The 11,910-nt window shown below is 50.7% G+C and overlaps 1 protein-coding gene and 2 non-coding genes across 3 annotated transcripts; all 3 read left to right on the plus strand.

The window, feature by feature from the left end:
- Positions 1-32: 32 nt before the first annotated feature.
- On the plus strand, positions 33-10,345 carry DDX39B (DExD-box helicase 39B). The gene is made up of 11 exons (XM_004598723.3): positions 33-147; positions 1,269-1,600; positions 2,356-2,483; positions 2,742-2,834; positions 3,838-4,021; positions 5,318-5,436; positions 7,414-7,545; positions 9,025-9,134; positions 9,239-9,383; positions 9,573-9,720; positions 10,138-10,345. The coding sequence occupies exons 2-11, from the start codon at positions 1,390-1,392 to the stop codon at positions 10,152-10,154; spliced, it is 1,287 nt and encodes a 428-aa protein (XP_004598780.1). The 5' UTR covers positions 33-147; positions 1,269-1,389; the 3' UTR covers positions 10,155-10,345.
- LOC118758415 (small nucleolar RNA SNORD83) lies at positions 815-892 on the plus strand. The gene has a single exon (XR_004995706.1). It is a non-coding gene; the product is annotated as a small nucleolar RNA SNORD83 (small nucleolar RNA).
- On the plus strand, positions 4,077-4,153 carry LOC118758416 (small nucleolar RNA SNORD83). The gene has a single exon (XR_004995707.1). It is a non-coding gene; the product is annotated as a small nucleolar RNA SNORD83 (small nucleolar RNA).
- Positions 10,346-11,910: the final 1,565 nt, after the last annotated feature.

The following is an 11,910-nucleotide window of genomic DNA, read 5'->3' on the forward strand; positions in this document are numbered from 1 at the left end:
GTCCTGCTTCCGGTCGGCCGCTGCGCCTGCGCGCTGGCGGTCCAAAAGGCGGGGAGGCCGGAGTGGAGGGAAGCCGGGAACCGGAAGTGAAGGCAGATTCCCTCCTTCGTGGCTGTTGCCGCCGCCATACACGCTCACCCTGCTCAGGTAAGCTATGGCCTTCATTACCATCCGCTTCCATCCGCGTTTCTCCCCGGTGGTTCTATCGTTTCAGCTCCTGATACCCGTTCCACAGGCGTTGGTCTGGTCTCAGGGACACGATTGAGTTGTTATTTGCATGGCTTTCAGCCTTTGCGAGAGCCGAGAGCTCCGCGGGGGGGAGGGGTAGGAGAGCAGGAAGACGGGGAAACAAGGGCGGCCCAATCCAAGATGGTGGCGCCGGCGCCATTGTGTCCCCTGGGCTGTCGGCACTTAGGAGGGTCCTTGCCTACCCGAGGTGCGGCGGTGGCGAGAGGCGGCGCGGGGCGCCCGCCGGGCCCGAGCCTTCTCGAAGGGCGTGGCTCTCCCACCTTGGCTTTTCTCCGGGCGCTCTCGGCCCATCGGGGGACCGGGAGGAGGAGCCCATTGATGGGGGGCCCGCCTGGACCTTCTCGCCTCCACTTGCCCGTCCGTGTGCGGTGCGCTTTCCCGATGGCGTCGTTGCGTTTCTCGGCGAGGCTTTTCTACCCGAGGAGCAGCGCAGGGGTGACTTGATGCCACTTGGTAAACGTGCTGTTAGGTCCGGCGCGGCGATGCCGCCGCCTCTTCTCCATTCCCTAGTTTCCCTCCTCGTTAGCCATCGTGGTTCGGAAGGTGGTGCGCGGGGTGCATGGCAGCCACATGATGTTTGCATTCGGAGACACGAGCGCTCTGCGCGTTGATGACCCGAATCTATCACCCTGGACTGATGGCTGCTGTGGGAGGGAGCCTCACTAGCCAGGTTAGCAGGGAAAGCTGCAGGTTCGTCCCGCAGGCTTCTCCAGCGTCTTCCTTGTCCTGTCGTCTCCCATGCTCACCTATCCCGTTTCTTCGCTGTTCAAAGTGGCCCTTGTCCTCCCCCACTAACTGGATTTCTGCTACCTTGAGCCTGTGTCCTCAACCGTGTCCCCCGAGACCGCTTTTTCCATTTTCTCCGATGCGTTTGCTTTTATATTTTTATTAAAAAATTAGTTTTCATCCTTTTCTCCTTCTCACCACATAAGTATCATAGGGAAAGCAGGAAAAAGGTGGAGGGGGAAAGAGCTGGCGAAAGCTTTGCCTCTGACAATCTCCCGTGTGTTTTCTCCTAGCTCTTCTGTCTGAGACCAGCGTCTTCCTGCAAACCTTCACTCTCCCTTCCCTCCTCCTTAACACCTATTCTGCAAGAAGCAACCCGGAGACCCCTCCCCTCCTCCCCCTGCTGGCCCAGTTATGGCAGAAAACGACGTGGACAATGAGCTGTTGGACTATGAAGAGGATGAGGTGGAGACGGCAGCTGGGGGAGATGGGGCTGAGGCCCCTGCCAAGAAGGACGTCAAGGGCTCCTACGTCTCCATCCACAGCTCTGGCTTCCGCGACTTCCTGCTCAAGCCAGAGTTGCTTCGGGCCATAGTGGATTGTGGGTTTGAGCATCCATCAGAAGGTAACTTTTGTTGCACTTGGTTCTTATTAGGCTCCTTAGGACAGGAGAAAACGTTGGGTGGCTGCTTCAGGTGGTGAACATTGATGTGTAGAGTAGACTAGGAAATAAGGAATTATAGAAAACATTCAACAGTGGCAGGGACTTCTGTAGACTGCTCTTTCTGTAGGTTGCTTGGAAGTGTTCGTGGTTCAGAAGTAAACCAGAGGTCTGTTGTAATCTCCTGTAATTCTTATTCCTTCTTACGCAGTTTTGGTTCTTAATTTTGTCATTTTGACCTCTAACATTAAGTTTCCAGAAAGGGCCTGGTTGCACCTTTGGTTTTCCTCTGTTGTGTCAGGCCAACTCTGGTATCTGGAAACCTTTTTGGTCTAAGGATGGCTGAGTTCTGGGTCAGGTGCCAAGTCCCTCATTTTATCCAAGGTTGCCGAGTGGCAGCCTAAGTAGGAGAAACGGCTGTGGCTGCCATTGTTTACAGATGAAGGGCGGTAAGGACAGGGACAGGAGCACTGAGGGTGAGCTGTTGGGCGAGAGGATTGTAATGCGAGTGTGGAGGCCACAACCTAGAGAAGGCTGGACTAGGAGGAGCTAGCAGGACTCTGACTTCAGAGTAAGCGTGACTGAGGAAGCAGAGGCTGATAGTTGACCAAACCCGGGTAAATACTTTCAGAATTGAGCATGAGAACTGAGTTTGGCATGGTGAAGAAGTTGTGGGGTAACAAAGGGTGAAAATTTATCTTTTTGTTTTCTGTTTGTAGTGCAGCACGAGTGCATCCCTCAGGCCATTCTCGGAATGGATGTCCTGTGCCAGGCCAAGTCAGGCATGGGAAAGACGGCGGTGTTTGTGTTGGCCACTCTGCAGCAGCTGGAGCCGGTTACTGGGCAGGTACTTGGGGAGAGTGCTGGGGAAGGCATTCCGGTTAGGCGTCCTGGGGGGTGTTTCTGTCCCAGAGCCAGGGGCTGTGTTTGGTAAGATGCAGGCTGTTCCCCCTGGCAGCTGTGGGGAATGTTCTGTGGTGAGGTTGGGCTCATGATGGAATCTCAGAGTTAAATCGTTTGTGATCTGCCAGGTGTGCTTTGGAGGCTACTCTCCCAGAGGACAGTCGGGAGGTATATATACTATATGTTTTCATCCCTCACCTAGGTGTCTGTGCTGGTGATGTGTCACACTAGAGAACTGGCTTTTCAGATTAGCAAGGAATATGAGCGCTTCTCTAAGTATATGCCCAATGTCAAGGTAAGCAAGGGTAAAGTAATCTGGGGAGAATAAAGCGTCAGGAGTTGGAGGCTTTTTATTTGGGAGCTCAACAGTGTCACAGAAGTTAAATACATATGCGAGACTGCATATGTTTAACTGATGATCCTGCAGATGTTGAGTGTACAAGAGATCTTACTAGTAATATAGGGCTCATTGGGATATGCGTTCTAAGTTAAGCTGTTTTGCTGTGTCTTACCTTTGTAGAAGCCTTAGTTTGGCTTGGCTCAATGCGTTGTGAATACACCTGTTACATTACATAGCATAGCAGAACTCATGATCAGGCTTTGAATGTTAACCAGCTGGATTTTTTCCCTTTTTTTTTTTTTTGAATGGCAAATATGTGTGCCCTAACAGCAAGCTTTTTTACTTGAGCACATGGAGGGAGATTTTCACTTCTGACATGCCGAAAGCAGCTAGGGCTAAGCCAGGTAGGCTGAAGCCAGGTTCCTGGAACTCAATCTGGACGTCTCATACAGGTTGCCTCAAGAGAGTGCATTATAGTAAGAAGCTGGAACAGAAACACAGTGGCCAGGATTATACCAGGCACTCCCTGTGTGGGAGGTGGGTGTTTTCCAAAGCACAACTTAACCACTATCACATGCTCCACCCAAGACTGCTTTCCTTACTGGTTGCTTTACGCTGATTCATTTGCCTGTGCTTGGAGAATTCTGGAGAGTGTGGCAACAGAATGCTAGAAGCTCTACAAGATTCATTGTCATCTTGCACTCTCCCAGACACAGTAGTGGGGAGCTGGATTGGAAGTTGGGACTCAAACCTGCACCCACATGGGATGCTGGTGTTAGTGGCAATTTTACCTGCTATGCCACAGCACTGGCTGCCTCAATGTTTTAGATTAGTTGAGCCCAGAAATTTAGTTCTGAAATGTTCTAAGATTTGATTTGGAGTAATTTGAGTGACTGGGAGTTTTGAGAAGATTGGGGTCTACTTCATTGCGATGTTCTGCTTTCCTGTGGCTTGGCAGGTCGCAGTGTTTTTTGGAGGTCTGTCCATCAAGAAGGATGAAGAGGTGCTGAAGAAGAACTGCCCGCATATTGTCGTGGGGACTCCTGGCCGGATCCTAGCCCTGGCTCGAAATAAGAGCCTCAACCTGAAACACATTAAACACTTTATCTTGGATGAATGTGATAAGATGCTTGAACAGCTCGGTGAGTGGCAGCACTGGGGCAGGGCTGGTGGTCCTGAGAGTTGCCCTTTAAAGGAGCCAAATGATGTTGTTTTGTCAGAGGAGCACAACAGTGCGAGGACGACTCTTAATCTATCACCCATGACTGATGGCTCTGGGCTCCCTGGACTGTGTGTGTCTTCTCACCAAGTTTGGCAGTTGGGGGAGAGAAGGATGCTATGTGTTCTCTTTCTAAAACATGTTTTCTGAATGTGGGAGACTGATGATAACTGTATCACCACCAGAACCTTTTAATACAGGGTGTCAGGGGAGGTGGTTGACTGAACAAAGAGATGGTCTACTCTGGCCTCCCTAGCGCAACATACGTGGTCAAAATTTATAGCTGAGTAAACTGTTAGACTTAAGTTTCCGTATGTTATGGAGAGTGGGAGTTTGTAGGATGGGTGATTCTAGTGAGTAAGTGGGATTAATAAGAAAAATTTGCATAAGCATTGCACGTGGGCAAGGAGGGTGGACATAATCCTGAGAGAAGTAGCTGTGATCTTTATTGGTCAAGATGGGCAGCTGTAAGCTGGGCTCAGGCAGTAGAAATGTGGGGATGCAGTGGGGTTGCAGAAAGACAGCTGGGGGCCCGGCGGCATGGCCTAGCGGCTAAAGTCCTCGCCTTGAAAGCCCCGGGATCCCATATGGGCGCCGGTTCTAATCCCGGCAGCTCCACTTCCCATCCAGCTCCCTGCTTGTGGCCTGGGAAAGCAGTTGAGGATGGCCCAAAGCTTTGGGACCCTGCACCCGTGTGGGAGACCTAGAAGAGGTTCCAGGTTCCCGGCATCGGGTTGGCGCACACCGGACCATTGTGGCTCACTTGAGGAGTGAAACATCGGATGGAAGATCTTCCTCTCTGTCTCTCCTCCTCTCTGCATATCCGGCTTTCCAATAACAGTAAATCTTTAAAAAAAAAAAAAAAAGACAGCTGGAATGTGCTAAGTTACTGGTATTTGTAGTCTGGAGGCTGGAGCTTCGGGGGAAGGAGGAGTTTGGAAAAGGAAATTGGAGCATTTTGGAAAGGTGGTGTCCTTTGGGAGCTGTGTACCTCTTTGGGGGCTCTGGGATTGCATCGTTTCTCACTGTTAAGACAGAACTGGAGCTCTTCTATTTCAGATGCATTGCTCTTTCCATCATGACAGTACTGTGGATTTGGTTGCTTTATGGAGGTAGAACTTGAGGTCACAGTCCTGAAATGTCTTTATTTCCAGTTGTCTTCACCTCACCTCACCTGGCAGGCCACCTCTGACTTTGTTATTTTCCTTTACAATTGTAGACATGCGTCGGGATGTCCAGGAAATTTTTCGCATGACCCCCCACGAGAAGCAGGTCATGATGTTCAGTGCTACCTTGAGCAAAGAGATCCGCCCAGTCTGCCGCAAGTTCATGCAAGATGTAAATACCCTTCTACCTTCTCTCCCTCCACTCCCCGCCCGCCGCCTCCTCCCCTTCCTCGCCCTCTTCCTCCAGACTCCCTTGTCCTTCAAGCGCCAAGAAGGGGGCTCGTGCCCGTTTGGGAGTGATGACTCCTTGAAGAGACACACCGAGGCAGAGACAGCTAGCGTTAGGGTCTGCGCGGGTGTTAGGGAAACTCCGGAAGACTTGGTCGGGTTAACGTGAGAGCGGGTAGTGTTCGACATTTTTTTTTTTAAAAGAACACAGCATTTTTTAACCTCTTCTCCCTTTTGGGGGAGGGCAGGATATTCTGCCCTACCACCCACCCATCAAATCTGCATACCCCTTACAGCCACGCACCTCCAGTGGCATCGAGCACACAGCTGGAGCTTTCTGCTCACCAAAACGCACACCTCCCGGTGGCAGGAGAGCCAGAGAGGGACAGACAGATGGCAGGGCGCATCTAAAAAGAAGAGCACACAGCACAAAGGAATCTGCCCCTTCCCACCTCCAGGGGTGGGGGCCTTTGGCACCTCAGTCCCCGATCCCCTACTCCTTCCTGCCCGAACCACCTTGCACCCATCGGAACCTCGGTTGATGAGAGCCGGCAGCAGAGAAGCACCGTGGCGCGACGTGAGAATGCGGACGGCACCCAGCGGTGGATGGCGGCAGCCGAGGCCGCGGGGGAACCTGACCAGGAAGCTGAGGACCAAACCAGCCTCTTTTTTCGTTCCCGGTTCTTTTTTTTTTTTTTTTTCCTGGATCCAACGCGTGCTGTGCCCTCTTTCCCCCATATGCGTTTGGGGAAGGGGGTCCTGAGTGGGGTGGTGGATTTTTTTTTTCCTTTGAAACGATTTTTTTCCCTAATGCTCAGAGGAGAAGGAAGTGGGAAAGGTGAAGTGGATGGCTCACCTTGGATGTAGCCAGGTGGTGCCAGGGGCCTGGGCCAGCAGAGCCCATCGCAAGAGCAGTGGAGTGGGTTTCTCCCCTCCTTGTGCGCCCCTTCCCATGGGATGGCTCACTCTGGAGCTGTATTTGGTGATGGGATCAGATCTGAAGGCAGTCATGGGGCTTTCCCTTCTGCCTTGATAGCCTGTCTTCAGGGAAACACATTTAACTCCCATCCTGGTCCCTGGGTTCCTCCCCAACATAGTGTAAAGAATTAGGACAGTTGGGCTTTGCATTAGTGTCAGTTTCTGTCTTTTAATGCTCCTTAACTCCCTTCAAGGGTTTTTAATTTTTAAGAACATCAAGAGAATTGTGTATCTACTGCTCTGAATTTGTTTTTCTAGCACCACTCACTGATGCCTTCCATGTAAGCCTGTAGGGGATTTGACCTTTAGTTCTGAGGCCAGTTTCATCTGAAACTATTCCCTTGTGAAATGAGGCAAGTTGTTACCTTGAGTGATTTTTGCTTTTCCTTCAATGGCATTTTGACTACGTGCCTTGCATTATTCCAATCTTAAAGATACCCAAGTGCTTTATGTGCATCAGAGTGCCTAAGCCGAGAGAAAACTCAAATGGAGCAGTCCTTGTCCTCTGCCTTGTGTCCTTAAAGCCAGCTCCGAGGGTTCTTCTCACCTCGAGTCACTGTTTCCCATCATTCCCAGGTGTGTGGGTCATGTCTCCTTGAGAACGGCTCCCATTTTTCCTCCACCACCTCGGTTTGAGGTAATGGCGTCTTGCCATTGGGTGGTTTTGTTGCTGCTTTACTCCCTTTGCAAACTTACTTTCCCATGCCACTTTTCAGTTGGGTAGTCTTAAGATGAACTCAACTGACAGGAAGGAACTTGGGTCTAATATGAAAGAGACCACAGTAGAACGGGTATTTTTGGGGGGATGTGGTGGGGTTTTCAATCTTCTCTCTTTTCCCCATCCCCCCATGGGGTGTATTGGAGATCAGCTTCCTCCACCCCCCCAGGTTTAACCCCCCCACTCTGCCCTCCTCCCGTTCCCTACCCCCTTCCTCCCCCCCAGCCAATGGAGATCTTCGTGGATGATGAGACGAAGTTGACGCTGCATGGGTTGCAGCAGTACTACGTGAAACTGAAGGACAACGAGAAGAACCGGAAGCTCTTTGACCTTCTAGATGTCCTTGAGTTCAACCAGGTCAGTTGTTGGAAAACCAACAGGAGAATGAACTTTGGATACATTTCCAGCTGTAGCAGACACCTGTGTGTTAAAGTAGCCCTCATCGAAGAAACCACCTAAGTGGTGTGGGGAGAAGTAGAGAGGCAGCTTTTAAAGATTTGTTTATTTTTATTAGAAAAGCAGATACACCGAGATGAAAGATCTTTCATCTACTAGTTCACTCCCCAAGCAGCTGCAACGGCAGAGCCGATCCAAAGCCAGGAGCTTCGTCTGGGTCTCCCATGTGGGTGCTGGATCCCAAGGCTTTGGGTCATTCTCTACTGCTTTCCCAGGCCAGTTCAGGGAGCTGCATGGGAGATGGAGCAGCCAGGATCTGGGATTTGAGCCTGCACCCACATGAGATTCGAAGCATGTAGGGCCAGGACTATAGCCACTAGGCTGACATTGATGGGCCCCTGGAGGCATCTTTATAATGAGAATGTCTTTAGTGACTGAGGGAAGGGATGGTGTTTCTGTCCTTTATGAGTGTTGATTACAAATGAAAGCCTTAAGTAAAAAGGGCCTCTAAAAATACAGTCCTTAAAGAGCTGCAGTGAGTTTTTAGAGCTCTGGATATTTAATTTTTTTGTTTGAAGGTTTATTTGAAAGGCAGATTTGCAGAGGGAGGAGAGAATCTGCCAGCCACTGGTTCACTCCTCAGATGTGTGCAGTGGCCAGAGCTGGTCTGAAGGCAGGAACCTGGAAGTGCTTCTGGGTCTCAGGTGGATGCAGAGGCCCAAGGGCTTGCCAATTTTGCTGCTTTCCCAGGCACATTAGAAAGGAGTTGGATTGGCATTGGAGCAGCTGGGGCTCAAACCGGCTCCTACATGGCATGTCTAACCGGCAGGTGGAGACCCAACCTACTACACTACCGCATCCCATGACCACAGGTTTCTTAAATCAGTTAATCATAGGGGGGAGCACTCCTTCATCTCACTATTATGGTCTGCTGGTACACAAATCTTGCTGGACTTATTTTTTTTTTTTTTAATTGGAAAGGCAGATTTACAGAGAGAAGGAGATCTTTTGTCCACTTGTTTACTCCCCAAGTGGCTGCAACGGACAGAGCTGAGCGAGCTGAAGCAGGAGCTTCTTTGGGGTCTTACACGTGGTTGCAGGGTCCCAAGACTTTGGGTCATCCTCTACTGCTTTCCCAGGCCACAAGCAGGGAGCAGCCAGAATATCAATGGGTACCCATCTGAGGCCAGGATTTAGCCACTAGGCTGTCATGTCAGGCCCTGGAATATCAGAGTCTTAAACCCTGGTTTTATGATTTGGGATTCCTTGAGGTAGTTGGCTTGTTGGCTCCTCGTCTGATGCTTTTGGTGATTATTCTCTGCCCTCAGGTGGCAGGGAGGAGGAGGGCTATGGGAAGTGAAGTTACAGAGAACTCATGAGTAGTTTCTCATGCACCTTGGACCACACCCCCACCCCCCTGGCTCACCCCCACGCACACAGGTGGTGATCTTTGTGAAGTCTGTGCAGCGGTGCATTGCCCTGGCCCAGCTCCTAGTGGAGCAGAACTTCCCAGCCATTGCCATCCACCGTGGGATGCCCCAGGAGGAGAGGTGAGTTAGAGATGGAGGTGGGGGGAGGCCTTTTGTGTCCTTGGGAGGAAAAGCAACTTCTGAGAGGAGGGACTCTCAACGTTTTTATTTCCTTTCTCATAAAGGCTTTCTCGGTATCAGCAGTTTAAAGATTTTCAGCGACGAATTCTTGTGGCTACCAACCTGTTTGGTCGAGGTATGGACATAGAGCGGGTGAACATCGCCTTTAACTATGACATGCCTGAGGATTCTGACACCTACCTGCATCGGGTAAGCTGTGCCCCCGGAAGCACAGCCCCTTTCCTGTATTTGCAGTGCACTGTTAGAGTACCTGTTGCTCCCTCTGGGTCTTTCCCCCTTGCTTGGATCCTATAATCCTATATATAATATATAATCCTATATATACATACATATGTATATACATAAATATATATTTAATTTTTTTTAATCTCCTTCCAGGTGGCCAGAGCAGGCCGGTTTGGTACCAAGGGTTTAGCCATCACGTTTGTGTCAGATGAGAATGATGCAAAAATCCTCAATGACGTACAGGATCGATTTGAAGTCAACATTAGTGAGCTGCCTGATGAGATAGACATCTCCTCCTACAGTGAGTAATGTGGCTTCCCCCAGCTTTGGGATTCCCTTGTTCCTTGAAGAATTATCTTAAGTCCCACTGTGTGCATCTACTGAGCGCCCTGGTCACTTCTTCCTGTCTGTCTCTGGTGCCATGATAGGGTTGGGTTACTGTGATGTCTGTGTGTGGTCTCTTTTATCAAATTATCTTTCTTCCCTTAAGTCTTAAAATCCATGCTGCATAGCGTGCAGATACCTGCTTGTGCATGGGGGTCTTCAAAAAGTTTGGGAAAATGCACATTACGAAAAAACTACCTGAATTTTCAAAACATTTTGCACCCAAATAAAGCTGCCTTTTCTTTGTCATAAACTTTGATGTATTCTTGCGTGTGCATGTAATGTTTGCGCCCTGCCTTTCTGTGCCCTGCTCTGACGCCCTGTTTTCTTTCAGTTGAACAGACACGGTAGAGGATTTGCTGTTCTGCGATGTGAGCGTCTTGTGGAGGATTCCCGGCGTGGGGGTGAAGGAGACACTACTGCCGCCTGCCCTGCCAGCCCCACCCCTCACCCGAGCTTCCCTCTTTTGCATCATCACCACTCCTAACCCCCGAATCCTGATTTGTCAGATTTTTTTTTAACAAAACTAAAAACGAAACACATCCGTGTCTGTGTTGTCTGTAAGCACTCCCTCCATTTATTGGGTCTGAAGTGTAGGGCACGAGGTAGTAAGTTTGGATGTGGACTCTGCGGCTTTGCCTGGGAGCCTTGGTCAGTGCCAATTGCCAAGGCTATGTCTCAGGTGGTCTGGCTCCCCTGGTGGCATGGGAGGGCTGCTGGGGTGGTGTGTGAGCTCTCCAATGTTGGAGGTTGAGGAGGAACTGGCTCAGGTGTCTTCTCCCAGGTTTTCTCACTGTCTCATTTCTTTCAGTTTCTGGATCATGAACACACCAGGGCCTGGGCCCTGCCAGGCCCCATCGCACCCTACAAGTAGAGCCTGGTGCAACTCCAGCAACAGTGTGGACTAGGTCAGCTGTATGGTGGCAGTTGGGCAAGTTAGGAACCCCACAAACTCCCTTTGGATTTTTGGAGGGACAGATACCAGAGAAGAGGAGAGACGAAAGATCTGTTGTGTTGGTACATCCCCAAAGGCCAGAGCTGAGCTGATCCCATGGGTTTCCCATGCAGGTACAGGTTGCCAAGACTTTGGGCCATCTAGTGCTTTCCCAGGCCACAAGCAGGGAGCCAGATAGGAGGTGGAGCCGCCAGGTCGGCACCTGCTCCGGGCCCCCGAGTTTTATTACAGCAAAGCAAATCTGTACTGCTGGCTCACTGCCCAAATGGATACAATAGTCTGGAGCCTCTCCCCATCCTGGACATGCTTGGAAGCTGGATGGGAAGTTGAAGCACCTGGGATTTGAACTGGCTTTCTGCTGTGGCTTGGCTTGCTCCGCCCTGAGCCGCATTAGTTCGAGCCCATCTCTGCTGAGATGGAAGGTGGCAGTTTGCTGTTTGAGACTGGTCTCTGAAAGAAAGTCATTGGCCTGGGGATTGTAACTGGATTCATTTATGGGACTGTATCTGCCCTGTAAGAAATAACTGTGAATGAGGGAAGAGTACTACTCAAGGACTTGTGGACTGCAGCTATGGAGGGGAGGGATCCCCAAGGTCTAAATGGATATGATGGACAGGACTAGGGAACTGTAGGGTGAGGTGAGACTGATCCCTTCCGTGTTCTCTGTCCCCATGCTTTGTGTACTCAGCCTGTGTAGTGACTCTTCCCGCTGTGCATGGAGCTGGTCTGTTCTTCCCATGTTGGTTTAGGATTTTGGGAGCAGTGCCCTCGGGACCCTGGGATGCCAAGGACCAGGAGGGCAAGAAGAGGTGGAGGCAGCAGCAGCAAGAGCCAGGGCTGAGGGAGGACCATGGCGGGTGAGGAGGGAGCAGTCTGAGCTGCTAGGGACTGGTTGCTTCCAGGCCTTGGCCTCTTTGCCGATCACTGCCTGCTCTGCTGTGCCCGCTTCCTTCCCAGCCAGAGTCCAGGAATATTTTTCCCAGTGTGTAGCATGTTTGCTAGTTTAAGCAGGACTGGCTAAAATGCTGGTATGCGTGTAGGCTGCAGTCTTTCTAACACCATGTTTCAAGGTGGAGATTAATTGATGCTTTGCAGATGGACAGTCTAGCTTGGTGGTTTCACTTCACTCAGAGTGGGCAAGTACCTGTTGGG

Source organism: Ochotona princeps, chromosome 1 (genome assembly GCF_030435755.1).
Source record: "Ochotona princeps isolate mOchPri1 chromosome 1, mOchPri1.hap1, whole genome shotgun sequence".
Classification (NCBI taxonomy): domain Eukaryota; kingdom Metazoa; phylum Chordata; class Mammalia; order Lagomorpha; family Ochotonidae; genus Ochotona; species Ochotona princeps.